Genomic DNA, 21,083 nt, shown 5'->3' with positions numbered 1-21,083 from the left:
CCAAGCCTCAAAATGAGATACAAAGAACACCAAAAAATAAGACAGACAAATCAGATTGAAATTCTGCATGACACATGCAATATTATCATAACTTTCAATTCTTATTAATGTAAAAATTATTTTAAAAAAATGTAAAACAAATGCACCTTTTCTCATGTAAATCACTTGGGAAGCCCAGTTTGGGAACTAATAAGAGCTTTATCTTCCTCCACAAGCACCACTGGACCTTTTCCAGATCTGGTGCATATAAAATAGTTTACATCTCCTGCAACTCTTTGGGCTGGGGCATTATCCTTAGCTTCAGGAGGTGGTTTCAATGCTTCAATACTGCTCAGGGATTGAATTCCAGCTTCTTGCAGTATTGTTTGGTCGCCTAAGACGTAGCTGTAAGAAACAAAATGTTAGGCAGCAGTTAAATGATCATTGCGAGCACGATCGAGAAAATGAGTAAAGTGCCAAAATAGTCCTCTGACGGTTTATATGGGGTCATTTTAGTCCCAGAGTCAATGAAAAGTGCCAAATTAGTCCCCCGAGTTTTTAAATATCGGCTAAAATTGTCCCCATGGAGGACTATTTTAGCAACCGTTAAATACTTTGACGATTAAATTAACACTTTATAGATTATGGAACAGAAAGTTTGGAGGGACACTTTAGCACGTTTCTCTTGAGTAAATGCATGGTGAACAGAAACAGACTTTTTCAATTCAGTATTTGGGGCTGGAGGGAAGTAGAACAGAAGTCTTTGAAGGAGAAGAGTGGCGACTTCATGATTGGGCGCGATCAAGACAGCATTTGGTCCAGCATCGAATGTGTAAGCTACCTGTAATGGGACAAACAGTATATTCAGCCTGTTATAATCATGACGATTATAATTCTGTTGATGATGTAAATTGGGCATTAATGAATTCAAATCAGATGATGAAATAATGGTCAGTCTAAACTTTGAGAGGTTGCTTAAGAAAATAAATATTAGAAAAGCATGACCATATAAAATCATAGAACAAATTGGACAAATTCTTGCAAATTAAAAAAAAATTTCCAAAAAACATATAGTAATATGGTAGTTTTAAATACATTTAGTTTAAATTTATATCATGAGCCATCAATTGATGTATTGGATTCTTCTTTTTCCACCTCCTTTAGGATTCACATCCAAAACTCAGTTGCATAAATTTTCAACCAATCATATTCTTTAAAATATTGGAGATCGAGTCGTGTCTATCATTGATGGTAAATATTAAAAAAACCTTAAAAAGAAAGGTTTGAAGCTGCACAATTGGGTGTTGGGACATTTCCTATTCATGAGACGAGACTTGCATCTTAAAACATTTTCAGAAGTAAGCCTCAAATTGATCTATTAAAACAATATGAAATAGTAAGTGATATACTAATATCAAATATCATGGATTGCATGACTTCTATTTTGTTCCTCCAAGAAAAAAAGAATACAATGAATAAGCATCATGCCTATATCTGATTCATTTTTAATAAGAATATTTCATAAGAATTGAGTATAAGTAGCAAGTTTAATAATGATAATAACAATAATAATAATAATAAAATACCAACTCGAAGAATTTAACGATTTAACTTCTGAAAGTTATGCACCCTACTTTTAATTTTTAGGCTACAACAATTAAGATTGATTTGTTGAATTCTGATAGTTATAATAGAAGAGGTAATATGTACTAGTGAAAATAAGAAAGATGTCATTGTACTGCCTCCTAAAGATATTGTATAAGTTAACCTTCAAAGTGGCAAGATTCTAACGCCTCAAATAGAACCAAAGATATGAAAATGCAAGTCGTTTGCAGTAATGAACATTACCATCATAGGAAGCTCCTCCACAAGACATGACTGTTGCAGCCAGCCCAAAATGATTACAACATCATCACACATTTGAGAAAGTTGTCCACTAAACTCAGCATTCATGACGCTCTTATCTTATTTAAGGAGATAAATAAGAAAGATGCCATTGTACTGCCTCCTAAAGATATTGTATAAGTTAACCTTCAAAGTGGCAAGATTCTACCGCCTCAAATAGAACCAAAGATATGAAAATGCAAGTCATTTGCACTAATGAACATTACCATCATAGGAAGCTCCTCCACAAGACATGACTGTTGCAGCCAGCCCAAAATGATTACAACATCATCACACATTTGAGAAAGTTGTCCACTAAACTCAGCATTCATGACGCTCTTATCTTATTTAAGGGGACATGGGACACTTTAATTAATGCCTGCTCAAACATGGGATTTGCACGGCCCAACTGGTGATGACTTCATCAGATGAAGCCTGCTACGTCAAGACGTTATCAGAGTTGCATTCTTTGATGAGGATTATTGCTTGAAACAACCAATCACATTCACCCACTTTTTATCTTTGTCAATGTGGACAACTTCATATCACCAAAAGTGCTTCTTGTTCTTGGTGTATCAACCATCATCATGAATCTAAAAACTCTTGCTTATCTTAAGATATATTTGCACAGAATCAGCTCAAACAAGACGATGTAGTGTGGTTTTAATGAAAAGGGTGACAGGCCTTAGATTTAGTCATAGTTCTTCAAATCGGGGATTTGAAAACAATAACTATGTTCCATAAAATAGATTCAAAATGATATAAACCAATTTCCTAATAATTCAATTTATATTATGAATGAAACATGATCAACATAGCAATCACCATAAGCTCATACTGAGGACATTAATTAAATGTATTTCATTTCGAATAATCTTTATAAGGCAATTAAAAATAAAAGAAAGATTTGTATTGATAATTCTAATAGCCTTGTTCGATTTGAGGAATACTTCCACCTGGTTTGCTAGTTAGCTTGTTTAGTTCTCTCTTACTTGGAACTTGTTCATGACCATACACATTAGGCTCAACACCATAATCGGTCTAACATGAAAGAATCAACTCAAACTACCCCATAATCAATGATGATTTTCTTCTAAAGGGAATAACCGTTTAAGAGCTTAGCTTTTCGTAAATCTTAAAACTTATACTTCATCATATATACAAGGTTTTCCTAGGTTAGCAAGTACAATAATATGGGATAATACTAAGTGGGCCATCATGTTATAACAAAAAGCCGGAGGGAAATTGAGTAGAATATCACGAAATAATTGTTAGCGGCAATGACTAAGCGAGTTCTTTTAGTAATTTTGACGCCCGACTCTTATTTAAAGAAACTTAAATACAATATACATCACTTGTCATATGTTGGGCACCAATCAATTTTAAAATCACGCAAAATGAGACATGCCTCGAGGTGTGTACCTCAACATAATTTAAGCCCAAATTGCTTTGAGGCACATGCCTCTTATAATTCAAGTAAGACACATGCCTTACATTGTGCCTCACCTCAATTTCATTGAAGTGTGCACTTCTTAGTTACAAGGCCTTTTTTTTATATATTAGTTAATATAATTTATAACTAGTTCTACCGACTCATGCAGCCTCCCTCACGTACAAAACTCCTCTCACGCCAAAAATTACCCTCTCACTCATTTTGTCGGCCTTTACTTGGTCGCTGCCTTCAATATTTCATTAGATGATGAATGTCTTGAGGAAGATGACAATGACGACACTGTTACTGAAAGTTCTAAATGTTGATTTCCTCATTGAGATAGATAAGATTAGCATACTTACACAAACAACATAACATTAAAAAAAAAAAAAGATATCCATACAAATTTAAGTATTTGAAGTTGTCGTAAACTTTTATTAATATTCTTAATTTTTATTGATTATTACTAATTATGAAAGAAGAAGATGAATAAAATGAAAGAAGAAGAGAGATAATGGGAGAACTTGGAGTCAATTGAATATGAGACGAGAAAAACTCTTCATTATGATGAACAATTTTAATGAAGATCCCAAAAGTGACAATAGTGCTAAGAATTTTTTATTAAATGTTATTCTTATTTTAATCAATGGATGTTATTATGCTAGATAGATGCGAGCGAGAAATTATTATGCTAAACTTATTTGATACCATCCTTTGCATATTATGTTGCTTTTATTTGATGTCTTATTTCATTTTAAATAAGTTGATATTTACATTACACAACTACGTTATGCAAATTGTTATATGATACTTAATATCGAAGTTCACCCAAACAACAATAAGAAAACAAATATTTTTACAACAAAAGCCAAATAAATAATTACAACCAAACATACATTAAATTGGAAAATAACAACACAACACAAACTCATACTTGGGTTCGATCCGTGGGTGGTGAAGGTTGGCTAGGTGGTCCGAAAGTAGTGGTAGGTGGTAGAAATGAGTGACAACGAGTAGGCATGGCCGAAAACAGCAAGGGGGAGGGTTGGATAGTAGGTCGGTAGTCGTAGAGGATGGTAAGGACGACTGAAAGGGCTGTGGATTGTTGAAAACAACAAGCAAGAAGGCAGCGGCAGGGGGTGGTAAGGATGGTTGTGGATTGTTGGAAACAAGGGGGAGGACTGAACTGCAGGTAGGTAGCGGTGGAGGGTGGTTGGGAAGACCATGGCAGTGAGAAAGGTGGCCTCGGGAAGATGGAAACAGGTGAAACTGCAGAAAAACAATATGGAAGGTTGTTCAACGACTATAGCAGGGAGGAAGGAAGGTGGCAGGGGAGGGAAGGCAGTAAGGGAAGAGGAAGTCGAGGATAATCACCACTTCGGAATAATATACAATCGGAGCACCACTCGTCCTTGCATACAATCCTAAAAGGGAAGACTTGGAGACACCTATAGCTATCCCGATAGAAAACTCATAAAAAACTGAAATTCAAACCCTAATACAATACATATATAAGAAAAGATTAGAAAGGAAGTAAATGAAAGAAGGAAACTTGCTAAAGGAGAAAGGAAATAAAATAAAAGGAAAATAAAATATGGATCACATTTGTTTTGCCTCCCACGATTGTTAATCGAGCAAGCATTTGCAGTACTGTAGCAAAAACTATGGCGTTGTAGTAGACATCACGGAAAGCGAGTGCGAAATCGCGTGTCCGTGCGGGAAGGGAAGCTCTCGCGTCAGTTTCCCGGGGTTGAGGGAGTTGCGACCTCATCCATCTAAGCTTCTGTCTCATAGTATGGTATCTGACCAGCCAGTTTGAAGGTGATGAAAATGTTATAAACTCTAGGTAAATCAATCATGTATGTGTTGTCATTCAAAAACACACTCTGATAGAATAAATACACATCCTCTTTTGGCACAACCTGATCTGGAGCTGTATGTAGATATTAATTCTCACAACATAACACTTGAGCCATTACATTTGTAAATTATTTCTCTCACTGCTCGTACTAGGCTGAATGCATCTGATTAATGAGTCTATCAGAAGGAATCAACTCTGGAATGAAATCTATGATATAATGAACTACACTAAAATATAACCACTTAGGAGAAACATCTTCTTCTATGATAGGACTTGAATCTCATTGTAGGATTTTCTCTCCCACCAAGCTATTAAGACAATTTTTAATGCCATGTTTCATCCCTCCTATCTGGCCATCTGTCGGTGGGTATATTGTTGAAATGAATTTAGTATTTAAATAACTTCATATAGTCTTCCAGAAGTAGCAAAAAGAGTCTCATCACTGACATATTGGGCCTCTCTCAGTAGATGCAACTTAGGAAGTAGATTATATATCTGAAAAGTCCAGAAATTCTCTTATCTAGAGTTGTCATGTGTTTGGTTTCGGTTCCTCAAACTTAGGATGACCTTCGACCACCAATGTTAATTATACTGGAATCTCTCATTGGCTCAACATGAACTACATGTTTTGTTCTCTCATAAATTGAAATTTAGTACTCCTTTATGGCCTCACCTTCTTATTATCTACTGTCTGATTGCTCATTTTTTCAACTGCTGCTTGATCGGTGAAGGAGTTCATTCTTCTGGTTGAGGAATTTGATTTAATATGCCCAAATCAATGACAAAACTTTCCAACTTGGATAGATTTGAGAATGCAGATCAGTTCCACCTGTTCTCCACTCTGAGCAATTGTGTCACCTTAGGCGGGGTCGGCTTGGATGTTCCGCTGGGTGTACTCCTGTTATTTGATGCCAAGGTTGAACTCTGTCAGTAAGGTGTGGCAGTCACCCGAAGAAGTTGATGTAACTGGTGAGGTCTTACGCACATATCCTGCCTATAATGTGCGGGTAGGTATTGGCACTGTATTTTTCTTTTCATCTTGAAACATGTAGTAATTTTACTCTTCCCTTCTAGATGTCGAAGAATCATCAAGTTCTCCAACCACAACAATGCACTCTTCTTTAACTAGCTGACAACCCGTTGTACCATTATGTACATTGAGAAGTTCAAAAACTCAAATATACATTTCGTGATCTGGAGCCACTCAGTGACCTGATCAAGATTCATATGGTCGTCAAAGTATCACAAATCCACATTTATTTCAAAATCCAAGCTCTTATGATAGTTCAGGCCAACTCTTCCGGATACGACTTCTTCATCTCTAGAATCTGCCTGGTGGAAGGGGTTTACTACAGTTTTTTGATCTAGCAAGTCACCGTTGTGGTTACATGCAACCATTCCGGATTGTCTTCTCTTGAAGACAACAAATCTCTATTGCAGTTGAATGATTTCCTGCAACACATCCTCTGTAAAAGGTTCCTGTATATATCTTTAAGAATTTCTCATAAACGATATTGTGACCTTTCCTCGCAATTAGGTCTCTGACAATTGTATTTTCGGTGGCGTGGGTTCGAGTTGGGTAGGCGGAAGAGGCGTATAGAGATGATGTAGGGTGGGAAAGAAAATTTTTAGGTGGACGGATTGAAAAATCAGCAAAGGGTAAGATTTTTGTGAGGAGATTAGGTTATGTAGTGGGGGATTTCCATAACCCTATGATACGACTAGGGTTAAGCTAACGCTAATAGCAAATAATATTGGAGTTAACCCAGACAACAATAGGAAAATAAATATTATTAATGTAAAAGCCAAATAGGCGATTACAACCAAACATACACTAAAATGAGAAATAAAAACGACACAACACAAACTCACACTAGGGCCGCGGGTGATGGAGGTAAGCTAGGGGGCGGAGTCTTGGATAGCAGGTTGGTAGGGACAGAGGGTGGTAAGGACAGCAGGAAGGGATGTGGATTGTTGGAAACAACAAGGGGGAGGGTTGTACAACCGGTCAGCAGCGACAGAGAGTGGTAATGACGGTTGGAATGGCTATGGATTGCTGGAGACAGCAAGGGAAAGGACTAGAAAACAAGTAGGTAGCGGCAGAGGGCAGTTGAGAAGACTGCGACAGAGAGGGAGGAGAGCTCGAGAAGGTGGAAATAAGTGAAGTTGCAGAAAAACAGTCCAAAAGGGCAGTTCGGCGGCTTTAGCAGGGAGGAAGGAATAGATGGCTACAGAGGAGTGAAGGTTGCTGCGGAAGAGGATGTAAAGGATAATCACCACCACAGAATGAGATACAGTTGGAGGACCAATCTCTCTTGGATAAAACCTAGAAGAGAAAAGTTGGAGATGTTAATGGCTATCGTGATAGAAAACTCACAAAATTGGAAATCCAAACCCTAACACAACACATATAAGAAAGGACTAGAAAAGAGCAGGAAAGGTAAGAAGGACATTTGCTAAAGAAATAAAGGAAAGTAAATAAATATGGATCGTGTTTGGCCTGCCTCCTGCAATCGTTAATCCCGCAATCAGTCGCATACTGCAACAGAAATCGCGACACTGTATCAGACACAGAAAGTTCATGCTTGATAATGTGTCCATGCAGGAAGCTTCCACGCAATACTTTTGCAGCTTTCACAATTTATTATTTGATATATGTGTAATTTGCCACTTATTGCTATGTTAAAATGTTAATATGCCTTTTTTAATATATTTATATGTTAGGATGATAATATATTAATGCTTACATTTATTTTAACTCTGAATAATATTTTGATTGTTAAGCTTAGACCTTGCATCAAAGACAACAAATCCCTCAATACCCAATTGCACAATTTTAAACTCTAGAGCAGTCCAAAAAATAGAAAATATCCTATTGCAAAAAAATAGTGAAAACAAATGTGCATCAAGCAGTAATCATAATATAATCTCAAATTTTTTGTTTTATTGTGTTAGTTTTTTCCCATTTATAAAATCTTTTAACTGATTTGAATTATAATTTGGCACAAAGAGCTCAATGTCAGTGTTGAAATGTTCACTAATGCTATCTCTCAATCACACAATAGAAAATCAATGCATAGCTTAGGAAGCTTATCCTTAAATCTTTTAGAAGATAAGAACTGAATGCCACATGATGTTATAGTTATTCATAACATGTAAAAACTCTCTCCCTCTGAAAGATAGAAGAATAGATACACATGTTCTCTAATACCAGGGTTTTGTCTTTGAAGAAAATTTCTCTTTTATGATCATCGAATAAAAATGAGAGAATTGAGCTAAGTTTAATATTTGTTAATAATCCAGATCAATTCAATAGCATAAAAAATGCTCCTAAATCCTAAGGGTCCCCGCATGCCCACGACCGTTCCAAATTCAACTTCAGGATTCCATACAATCATTAGTCAAACAATAGCAACTGCTATGATAAAAAAATGTTAATGGCCAATTATCATGTATATTGCAAAATTTTAAGAATTATCATGGAAATCAATAGTCGGGCCATAGAATGAAAAACTTAGTTTACAAATTACAACTTTAAATGCGAAGAAATGCATTCTTCAATTCACCTTTCATACCTCTCTCTCTCTCTCTCCACACACACACACACACACACACATAACGTAATTAAATGAAGAAGATAATGCACAATGACAAATCTCTCAACCCAATTAACAGATAACCAAATCACCAATTCAAAAACCTCAACATAATGTCCTTGGGCAGCATAGGTGAATTAGGAAAAACAATTGTCACAATGGTTAAAAAAAGATCAAGAAATCCATATTACAGCCATACAAAGCTCGATGTTGGCATTGGTGCTGCAAAGAAATGTTCTAGCCAAAAATCACATATTGTCCCTAATGCCATACAAAGCCTAGTGTTGTCCATCGAACTAATATAAATCTAAGGGATCCAAAAAACAATCTAGAAAAGCCAGTAGATCTCATGATAGCAAAAATGAATTATTTCAGCAAAGAGGAGAAAGGTATGGATGACCCTTTCATGAAATAATCATCATATTTTGTGTATTATTTATTTGTTCGTTTGCAATGAAGGTAATCATAGAAAGCTAGATTGGGTTGTTAATTTGTTCATATTTCATTGGTTTCATCAATTACCTGCCATGTTTTGTGGAAACTTATATTTATTTCTACAATGCAGATAATGAAGACAATGATAAGTTTTTCATTGGTTAGTTATTTATTTATCTATCTCTCAATCACATCGGTAAGTTTTTTCATAATTTACCTCCTACACTAAGATTAAATTTCTTCAAATTTTGTCGAGAAAGTCATCCACAAATAGACTGATATTTGATCAAAGCTTTAGGCACATTAATGCTAGTCATTGAGTTGGGCTGATGATTGGTTAGTTATTTCATAATTTATCTCCCACAACAACCACACAACAACAAGCCTTTATCCCGCTAAGCTAGGTTGGCTACATGAATCATTTTTCTCCATTGCATCCTATTGAGTGTCATATTTTCATTTAATTCTAATAAATTAAAATCATTTTTTATACAATATGCCCAAGTCTTTTTAGGTCTACATCTGCCTTTCTTAACGTTGAATCTAAAAAATCTACTCTCCTAATCAGATCATCAGATAATCAACGTTTGACCAAACCATCTAAGACGACTCTCTAATCTTGTCCGCCACCGGAGCTTCATCAACCTATCACGGATATAATCATTTCACATTTTGTCTCAAAGTGTTAAGCCACTCATCTACCTAAGCATTCTCATCTCAGTAAAACTTAACTTTGTTTATCTCCAACACAAAAGTTAAACTTTTTCGTATTGTTTGTCAAGAAAGTCATCCACAAATAGGCAATTAATTGCGATAAAGATGATGATGATGATAATTATATCGCCAATTGAGACACAAGGAAAAAAAAATTTGATACCAACACACTACAGAAAGTGTATTTTCATGGAACATAATTTGTGAAACACTTGGTCAAAGCTTTAGGTGCATTAATGCTAGTCATCGAGCTAGGATGATGAATCACTAAAGTTGATTTTGATCCGAACTACAAAAAAGTTTTTTGAAGCGCTTCTTGATGAACTAGCACTAGATGGAAAATCTCGAAAAGAGTAAGTTCTAGAGAAGTTAGAATGGATGCTTTTCGGAATTTGTTGTGGCCTTAAGAACCAAGCCCTTCTATTCTATGGATTGGTTGGCAATTACTTTACATTAACACCTATTAGGCATCATATATAATATAGTATCTCTCTTGTAGCCCGCATCAAAATAGTACTTCACCCATTGGCAACTTTACATAAAATAAAGTTTGTGCCTTCGGAAATAAAAACAAAAGGTAAATGCAATAGTCATCATTTTAGACACGTTTAGTTCCTTTTAAATAATAAAAAAAAAGAATTATGAATTATAGATCAAGCCATGTAAAATGTTCAACATGGAAAGCACAATAATACCAAGGCAAAAAATAATAGTGTTAAGACTATCAATGCCTTACACTTTATGTTTTAACTATTTGGCCTCTGTCTTAATAGATGTATAACAAAATGGTATGCCTCCACCAATCTCAATGTTCAAATAAAGGGCATAAAAAAAGCAATTCAAGATCATGCAAATTGATTATGATAATCAGACCAATAGGCATCATAACAGCAACTCCCCTTTCATTTTTAGCCATGGATAATCAACTACCTTTACAAAAGCTTCTCTTAAGGTAAGGTCAACCTTCATCTTCATCTTCTAAACTCTTTATGAGGTACTTCATAAATTATTATTTTCATTTATCTATTTAAGAGTTTTCTTTTCTATTTCTACAATACTAATTTTATCCACTAGTTTAATTAGTGTATTTCCTATCATTCATTTTAAAAGTTCAAACCACCTAAATTTATTTTCAACTATCTTATTTTCAAGAGATGTTACCCCAGTCATTCCTTCAAAATAATTCCTTAACTTATCCTTCCTAAATTTGTCATGCATCCATCTTAATATTATCATTTTTTCCATGATTGGGTTTAGGTCATGCATGTTTGTTTATATCAAATTATGGTTAGACCCGAACTTCACACTTCAGCCCAATTTCAAACTTTTGGCATTTAGTTAGATCAAAATGGAATGTAATATAAAGCTTTAGTGAATTCAAAACTATATTTTTTGTGCTGTATTTAAAAATTAGTCAATTTTGTCTATTGCATTTTGATTTTATTGTATTTTGTTTTCAACAATCAAATGGTCCCTTAAGATACAATTGGCAAAAGTTCCTGAATGCAATTGGAATTTCGTTGAACTTGATGGTATAGAGAAGCTTAAAAAGGTCATAATTTTGTTGAACTTGATGGATCCAAGATTTATTAAATAGGCTTAAAATTTTAACCTGAACTTGACCTTCCTTCAACCTGATTGACGTGAACCTGACTAGCATAACATATCTAAATTAAAACATAATAACAATTTGGGTCAAATTTGGGTTGGTGATTCAATCTTGAGTTGGTGGGTCAACTCAAACCCGACTCAAAAAAAATTTAAACGGGTCAAGAATATAGACCCATATCCAACCTAAAAGTTAAGTCAACCAACATGAGGATTTTTCAAGTCAGTTTTGGGTTGACTTGTCATGTTAGGTAAATTTTTGACATCTCTAATTTGCATTATCATAGTAATGCAAGCAACCAAATAGCCCTAAATTGTTTTTCCTTTCTGGCTCCTGCAAGTGTTGTGTGGTAAAGTTAGAAGTACAACTATAAATGAATACAATATAAGGGTGTAAGAAAGGGATTTATGAAGGATGTAAATCTCAAACACTTAAAGAAGTTAAATGTTCCAATGTCTATGGCATAAAACAAAATATGAGAAGTTGTATGCAAAAAATGTCTTAAAAAAAGTATAAGCTCTCTAAAAATGTACAAAATAGAGCCATATCGGGTTCAATAAAACATTTATAGATACACTACAATAAAATCTCTAAAAGATATGTTGCAAAAATACCTGTGGTGTTTTTTCATGCCGATTCCATCTTTCCATAAGGCTTATTATCCTGGTATGCAAATCATTCTAGTGTGAAAGGGTTGGAGAAATGTTAAATTTAATAAAAGATTGCCAATACTGAATCAACTGGTGGCTCCAAAAATGAAACAAAAACAAATCAAATGAGTAAATAAGAAAAAAACCATGCCTGTGAGATGTATCATTCATGTAAAATATCGGAGGGCTAGTATCCAAACAGACTGCGTGAAATTGATTGCTGTCTGCACATGTCAATCGGGCAAAAGATGAAAAATCTCGGTTCCTTATTGCTTCTTCCATTTGCAATATTCTTCTCGGAACTACAACCTGGAAAAGAGATGAGGTAGAATGAACTAAAAAGTTATTCTTTGGCATTGCAGTCTTACTCTTTAACTGTAAGTGATGCAACATCAGAATATAAGTATCCCAAATTAAAACTTTGAACTTCCCTATAAACTTTAAAACCTAAACCAATTTTAAAAGAACAGAATTACTTCTTTGAAAAAAAATATGTACAAAATATGAATCAATGACGCAGAAATAGGGTGATAAACTAAGTTCAACCGTTCAAACAATGGAAAATTTGAATACCATGTCTTTGAGATCAAGTTGAGACTTATCATAGTTAAATCCTATCAGATACATCATGTAAAACGCAATTAACAAAAATATTCAAGCTACTACAGATAGACATAAATAAAAAAGGCTGCATTGACATTTCAAGTTGACTTAAATCATATTAAATTCAGCCAATCGTGAGTTGAAATCTACTCAAAGTTGTCATGAATAGATGCCATGTACACATGAATCAGCTTGAAATGATCGAATCAATTTCAACAACAGAATTTCAAGATTGTTTTTATTTTTATTTTTGCCTATTATTATCAACCATTTGCAGAATAGAATTAAATAAAGAGCACAAATAAACCTTAGCCCTGTGTTGTATAAGCGAACTGCTCTCAACACTTTCACGCATGCCGGATGTACTACTGGTCTCTTTTTGCCTCGAACTTACCTGTGGGACACCAATATGAGAAAGTGAAAACAGCTCTAAATAATGTCCTTTGATACTGATGTAATTTGAAAGAAAAAGCTCTAGAATGGATGAAGAAAATCTCCAAAGATCCATCATTTAGTCAAATTAAAAAATTGATGTACCATACTGAAAAACAGTTATTAATGAACCTGTCATTTATAAAAAGAGCAGCCTGCACTGTGATTGGAAAGGATATTTAAGAAGTTGAGTGAGAGAAAACATAAAATGAAACTAGAAGCACTTGGCTTAAGTATGTGAAAGTGAAAGTGAAAGTGTATGAAAATCTGTATTTTACAAATGAGAAGCTGAACGGAATAAAATTTTTCATGAGAAATGAGTTGATATAAATATCAAAAACAAACATTTCATTTATTTTTATTAATAATTACTTAAAAGTCAAGTCGTGGAAACAACCAGTCATGTAAGGGTAAGTGGTGCACATCAAGCTTGGAGCTTTATGTAGTGGGTACTACTCTTAATCTACTTCACTGTCTCAAGACCTGGGAAATGACAGCAGGATTGAAGACAAAATGATGAAGGCATGTCCAACTAACCACACGATAAAATAAAAGAAATAAATGAACAGATGAGACACGGCCTCACAGAGAACGACAATCTGACACTTTCTACCTACATAGAAAATACCTTAGGAGGCGATTCGAGCATGACTTCTGCCCCAGACAGAATCTAGAAGTCTCAGGACTGGCCTAACTGATCCTTGCTTGGCCGGTACAGGAAATCAGCTCCCAAAAGAAGACCGAGCCCCCTTGGGTCTCTTATGTACCTTATTTGGTGTAGGATTAGAGTTTATTTTTTCTTCCTAGTAATAATATGTTTTTTTTCTTTCAACTATGGACACTTTTCGGCTCCAAATAGAGAGCGAAATCTTTGAATGCAAAGACATTCTACCAAATAGAAGAGTAAAGTTTGTTGCCATTAAAAATAAAGAAGAGTGTTTCTTTATTGTGGGAGAATTTGAAATGTATGCATTAGCGTGAGGGAAAGAACAAGATCACGAACTAACCCAAAATGAAGATGTGATGTGAATACTTTCCTGCACACTATTAATAAAAGTCTTTTCGGATTTCACCATTTACAAAGAGAGACTTATCAATAAAAGAGTACACTGCGGAATTTGAGCAATTCATATTAAAATGTGAATTAGAGTTAGAAGATAATACCGTGGCACTGTATCTTGGAGGTTTAAGGCCTTCTATTGGAAATATAGCAAGTAGGGCTGGACCTCGTTAAACGTACAAACCTTAGCCTTGAAGGTGGAGATACAAAACAACAATATTAATAACACTCCACCCAGCCAGGAGGTCTAGCAGATAAGGCACCCCTTCCAAAGGAGCAAAGCTTATCCCACAAATGGAGAAATTAACACAGAAAGGTGAAAAGAGTGATCAGACCAACTCCCTCAAGACCTTCTTAGCTAAAAAAAAACTGCAAATATCATGGTTATAGACACATTACCTCAAATTATCCAAACTGATGAGTGATTTCCTTCACCGAGCAGAGAGCAATTGAAAAGATGGATAAGAGAAATTCAAGAGAGAGTGAAAATGATGATAAGTATCATACTCCCACTGACAATAATCTTCGGTTTGACAAGTTCTCCAAACCAAAAGCAAGAAAGAATAGCAATCATTGCGACCTCATCATTGATGGAGGTAATTATGAGATTATAATGTCTATATAGATGGTGGATAAACTTAGATACATCACCCAAAAACATTCACAATTGTATTTGGTGATTTGATTGAAGAAAAAAAAATGAGATCAATGTTGACAAGAGTTGCCTAGTAAAAATTTTTTTTTGGAGAAAAGTTACAATAGCAGGTGTGATATGATGATGTACTTATAAATGCTAATCACATTATGGTAGACCGATCATGAAAATATGATAAAGCTACACATATAACAGCCACACGAGCACATACTCATTCATCAAAAAGAAAAAATGCATTGTACTTTTGCCTTCAAAGGAGTCCGTTGTGATGATTACTCAAAAAAAAATTGGATTTATAGTAGCTTGCGCCACATTATTTTATAGGACATGAAAGAGGCGTCTGTGAGATTAGCATTCATGATGCTAGAAAGAAGTGAAACCAAGGAGTAAATACATGAGGCAACACATCCTCTGTTATAGGAGTTTTAGGATGTGTTGACTGATAATCTATCACCTCAATTACCATCACTATGAGATGTTCCACATGTCATAGATCTCATCCCATAATTGGTACTCCCCAATTGACTATTATATATAATGTGACCAGCTAAGTATGAGTAGTTAAAAAAATAGGTATAAAATATGATGATCAAGGATTGGTTCGTGAGAGTATCAATCTATGCATTATACAAAATTTTGATTGTGCCCAATAAGAACGGGTCATCATGCATATGCATTGATAGTATGGTTGTAAACAAGATCGCCATCAAGTATCGATTCACCATTTCATGATTGCATTATTTGTTGGATCAATTGCATGGAGCTAGCAGCTTTTTCAAGCTTAATCTAAGTAGTGGCTACCATTAGATTCAAATGAGGCACGAGAATGAGTAGAAGATCAACTACAAAATGTTGGATGAATTGTGTGAGTGAACAATCATGTCTTTTGGCTTGTCCAACACCCGGCTAAATTAATGCGGCAAATGAATATAGTTTTTCAAGTCTTCTTTGAGAAATTTGTGGTGGTTTGATTCAATGATATCCTGGTGACCAACCATTCTATGAAAGAGCATTTGCAGTACTTGTAATAGGTATTTTGAGTTCTTCGGACAAAGAAGTAAGAACATTTTAAAAAGTGTCATTTTTAACATTGCATACTTGTTTTCTTGTATAAATTATTTCAGCAGTGGGCATTAAGATGAACTCAATCAAGATAGGCTATTGTGAACTATTCTAGCCCACAATTTTTCACTCAGTGAAACAGCTTTATTGGCGAACTTCATTTTGAGGATATTCATCAAAATTTCAGTTCCATAGAGGCAACAATTACAAAGCTCCTCAAGGCAGGCAAATCCTCACGGTTAGATCTAGTTCGTGCCCTTCCAGATTTCACATAGGTGTTTGAATTATAGTTTTTCACCTTCAAATGTTGGAATTGAAACTATGGTGAGTCAAAGTGGGCATACAATTGCCTTATTCAGTGAGAAATTGAATGATTCCACAAAAAAATATCCCACCTATAACAAGAAGATTTGCTATATTGAGATTCCTCAACTATTAAAGTTATTACATGTTGGTGATTGAGTTCACTCTCTATACTGATCATGACGCCCTGAGATTCTTTAACAAAAGAATAAATTGTCAAGTAAAAATGCTTCTTAGATCTAGTTTCTTTCTCTCATTTTATACTCAAACACAAAGTTGAGATCCAAAAAAAAGTAGTTGATGCTTTGACCTGCCATCATCTATTGATAATCACTATACAGTAGAATATTGTTAATTTATGTATTAAAGGATATGTAAGCCAAGGATGAGAAATTTAGGAGATTAGGACCTGTTATTAGAAAAGACACTATGAGCAATGATAAGATTTCCCCAATAACAATTGAATATTATTACCTGCGAGCAGTATCACAGATCTAGTGGTTATTTGTTCTTATAGAATAAATTATGTATTCCGAAGAATTCGCTTAGGGATTATATTACGGGAGTGCCATAATAGAGGATTGCAAGCCACTTTAATAGTGATAAGGTTTTTTTCTTAATGAAAGAGAATTTCTTTTGGCTTAGATTTATATAAAATGTGGAGAGGCGTTGTTGAGAGTACAGAGTGTCATAAAACTAAGACTCGGGAGCAGAACAAGAGCCTCCATACTCTACTTTCTATCTAAGACCTACCTTGGGTGGATGAAAACATGGGCTGCATTATAATTTTGTCTCGAACATAACAAAGAAAGGATTCTATTATGGTGGTGGTGAACCTCTTCTTCAAGAAACACAATTTATATCATAAAGTGATGGACGCTTCAAATGTTACTAATTTTTATTTCAAGGAGATAGTACGAGTTCATGGCAAACCTAGGGCAAACACTTCAGATAGAGATGTTCAATTCCCAAGTCATTTTTCAAAGATCTTACGACATAAGTTAAATACAAAGTTCTAGTTCAGTTAAACAACACTCTCACACAAATGAATAGGAGGTAGTGATTCACAATTTGGAAAACCTTCTTTAATATTTTGTAACAAGAACATCAAACACTAGAACTTGATTCTTGCTCGAATTGAGTTTGTTTACAACAAATTCACTGGCAAGCCTTTGTGTGTACATTCTATTATTGAGTTCAGTAATGCAGTCAAATGAGCTTTAGAGTTAGAGAGATTCAGACCTTACATAAGCAAGGTAAAGAAAGGCTAACATGTCCAAAATGGCTATGGTTTTAAAGGAAGGGCACTTGATGTAGATCAAATTAAAGGAGAGATTTCTTGCACGCTTCAGAAGCTATGGCTTAGGGTTGATGGTCCATTCAAGACTGTTAAAAGAATCAATGATTACATATAAAATTGACTACCTAGTGGCTACAATATATCCACTACCTTCAACATTGTTGATTTGTCGTCATACAACGAGGAAGCAAATGTTTTCTCATGATAAAAGCGAACCTCTCAAACGACAAAGTGTGATTTCTACCCGAATCTAGAAGGGGCAAAGCTAGCCTAACCATTCCCTCGTTGGCCAACCCAAAAATTCAACTCTGACAGTGCTTCTATTTAGCTTATTTGGAGTAGGATTAGGGTTTATATTGTTTTCATAGCATTAATATGTTTTTTTTAAACATGTAGGCAATTTTGGGTTGATTTTATATTATTAGAAATTGTTTTCCATGATTTATCTTTTGGAGTGTTATAATTGTCTTCTCCCTCAGGTGGTGTGTCTGTAGCTTGATCAAGAGAAAGTAGTGAATCCTCTGACGTCCATATTACCCTCAAACTAGTCTTTTGTCCATCTCCTCCTCCTTGCACTCCTCCAACCAGCTACAACTGCCCTTTTCCACATCAATAAAAAGTCATTTCCAAGTTTTTCCTCCATCATCCAAATCTTATGACATCCCAATTGATCAATCATTCTACATCATCTATAAACCCTAGATCACTAGGAAAATCCCAAACCGAACAAATTACCTAACTATTTATAAAACCATAGATCAGTACTTTACATGGTAATACAATAAGATAATCCAGTTCTTACATAAAGATAAGCTGCCACGCTTTGATTGCTAGTTTTTATCCACTCCCTTCAAAAATCCATGTTTTATACAACTTAATGAGGGCAGCATTCAAGTAAAAGCTTTGCGAGTGATATACATGTTAGTGCACAAAATGAAGCCTTATAATTTGATAGAGATTATTAATCAGTTACTACAAATATCCTCAAGTTCACGTTTAGTAATGTCATATGAATAATAGTCAATGGGAGCTCCAAAATTTTTTGTATTTTTAAATAATTACAAAATATGAAAAGGAAAGATGAATTGCTTTTCAATAAACTTATAAGAAAAAGTACTTTCATTACTATCAAAAACTGACTTTTATCAAATTGCAAAAAGATGGTCCAAGCCAACCAAAATAAATTGAAAATAAAGTTTCTACTCAATTATATGATTGAAATAGTTGCATACAACACGTAAGTTAATTTCACATACAGAAGAATTTCGAAGATTTAAGAAAACTGTTAAAAAGATACCACATAAAAAAAACTTAAGCTATATAATAAAAATGTCCAGATTAGCATACCACAGCAACAATAATAACCAGATCTTTCCAGTGTGTTTCATTAGCAAGTTGAACAGCTATGCTGTCACTCCCACTCATTGCCTGAATATCATAAACATTCAAATGAAACTCTGACGGTATATTGGATCATATAAATGATTCATTATAGTAACCAGATCTTACATCTCCCATAGTCCACTTAACAAATCCACCATATAAACTGCGGCATGCACTCCCTGAACCTTGCCTGCACTTTTTTGAGTTTCAATAACAAAATACTAGGTGCTAGATAAAGCATAAACAAGAAAATCAAGGGTAACAAAAATGAATAAAAATATGTAGGAAGGATTAGAATGAAGCAATGTTGTAAATTTACTGAGACTAAAGATAACAAGGCCTCAGGTAAAATACTCATATTCAGTAAGCGCTAAATGGAGATTCAAACTTGAGGTTTCTCAAAACTAGTAAGTGGATAAAAATAATAAAGAAAATAAAGTGGTATAACTTCAAAAACAAACCTTGCAATAGCAGAAAGCTGACCGAGTTCTTCCTTGACATTCATTAGCTTTGCAAGTGAAAAAACTACAGTAGAGGGTGAATGAAATATATCAAAACACTAGAATAATAATATGATGTTGAGATTTTATCATTCCAAATCATGTAAGAAGTATGCATAGAACTTAAATCTCTTTAAAAAAAAAACATAAAATAAAGTAAAATAGAAACAAATTGATTACATTCATTTTGCACAGAAACTTCGAAAGAACTATGCAATAAAGGTAATTTCCCTCGTTATTTACACTTCAAAACAAACACAACACAATTAGCAAACATTAAAACTTTACATCAAATTTCCACCAAATAAAACAATCCCTACAAACTTAAGGATACCAAAGAGATTTAACTCAAGCGGTAAGCTTTCAGATTCTTTTTTTTTTTTTTTTTTTGAACTTTTAATTAAATATCGAGAAGCCCGCTTCGTGAAATTTAATCTGTAATTGGTTTGATGCCCTACTTTCTAATAGATTCTATCCTTAAATAAATAAATAAAGGTGAACATCGAATGCTTACCAAAGCAAGCAAAACCTGCAGCCGAAGAAGCCAATCCCGCAGCAGTTGGAAAATTATTGTACGAAGCAATATGGAAATGCAACTTATTCCAATCTTCTTGATTAATCCGAATGCCTCGCCGCTCATCCATAAAATCACCAGCTCTATTCCGAAGTTCTCTCAGACAATTCTGGTACCTCCCTCCAGACAGCGGAATCTCCTGCCACATCACAAACATAAGAACCAAACCTCACACAACTTAAGCAGCACAAACGCGTTCCACCTTTCCATTGAGCCACATACGATCCTTCTCAAAGCTAGGGCTGACAGCAACAGTCGTCGTTGCGGACAAATGATCCGGATCCAGCGTTACGCTTATACTGTCATTAATCGGCAGAATTAAGTTTTCGTCGCGCTTTCCCCAGTACTTTATAACCGCAATGTTTGTCGGAGCTCTCGCCGTCGCCATCAGAATCCATTTTTCGGACTCTCCCGCCATTGCAACGCTTGATCGCAAGAGGATCTCGAGCTTGATCGGATTTGGACGGATAAGAAAGAGAAGGAACAATGTTTTCCTCTAGGATCCTCCTCGCTTGTTTAGCAAGCTGTGTGTGTATAAATAGCCATGAATAGCCTGCGATCGCTGTAATGGAGAACGATTCCATGGACGAAAGACGACAAGTTTATCGAATTAATCTGGCTTGGTTCGGTATGAACTCGAACGATTCGGGAGGGATCTCAAGATTTACATACATACCACACAATTATACTTCCAAGTTTTACAAAGTTCCCCTTTTGATCTGGTGTATTTTTATATAAAAGTTAAAATGGTGGTAGCATAAAAGATATGTAAATAAATATGAATTGGGTGGTAGGTATGTAAATGCATCTTTTATGTGCAGGAATTTACTTAGATAACACCCAATTCTTATGTATTTACATATTTACAGTTTAATTTTAGTATATGTTTTTTTTATATATGTAATTATGGTATTATCATTCAATCTTATAAAAAAATGTCATTATTTTAGCTTATCTTGCACATGTAAGTAGCATATATATGTAAAAAATGAATTTTAGATATTACATATGTAAATTCATGGAAATTGAGAGGTATGTATGCAAAGAATCT

At 34.7% G+C, this 21,083-nt stretch overlaps 1 protein-coding gene across 1 annotated transcript; it reads right to left on the bottom strand.

Annotated features, from left to right (window-relative positions):
- LOC110028167 (diphosphomevalonate decarboxylase MVD2, peroxisomal) lies at positions 1-20,669 on the bottom strand. The gene is made up of 10 exons (XM_020729913.1): positions 20,235-20,669; positions 19,973-20,171; positions 19,420-19,483; positions 19,085-19,148; positions 18,923-19,003; positions 13,071-13,157; positions 12,312-12,469; positions 12,125-12,173; positions 696-820; positions 1-384 (listed from the first exon to the last, which is right to left on the bottom strand). The coding sequence occupies exons 1-10, from the start codon at positions 20,448-20,450 to the stop codon at positions 162-164; spliced, it is 1,266 nt and encodes a 421-aa protein (XP_020585572.1). The 5' UTR covers positions 20,451-20,669; the 3' UTR covers positions 1-161.
- Between the last annotated feature and the right edge of the window lie 414 nt (positions 20,670-21,083).

Source organism: Phalaenopsis equestris, unplaced genomic scaffold (assembly GCF_001263595.1).
Source record: "Phalaenopsis equestris unplaced genomic scaffold, ASM126359v1 Scaffold000002, whole genome shotgun sequence".
Taxonomy (NCBI): domain Eukaryota; kingdom Viridiplantae; phylum Streptophyta; class Magnoliopsida; order Asparagales; family Orchidaceae; genus Phalaenopsis; species Phalaenopsis equestris.
This window is presented reverse-complemented; position numbering and strand designations above follow the sequence as displayed.

Coding starts and splice junctions, on each gene's coding strand:
- LOC110028167 (XM_020729913.1), bottom strand. CDS start 20,450: ATGGCGGGAGAGTCCGAAAAATGGATTCTGATGGCGACGGCGAGAGCT. Junction 19,149..19,419: donor CAGCTTTCTGCTATTGCAAG/GTTTGTTTTTGA, acceptor AAAAAAGTGCAG/GCAAGGTTCAGGGAGTGCAT. Junction 19,004..19,084: donor TTAAGTGGACTATGGGAGAT/GTAAGATCTGGT, acceptor TATGATATTCAG/GCAATGAGTGGGAGTGACAG.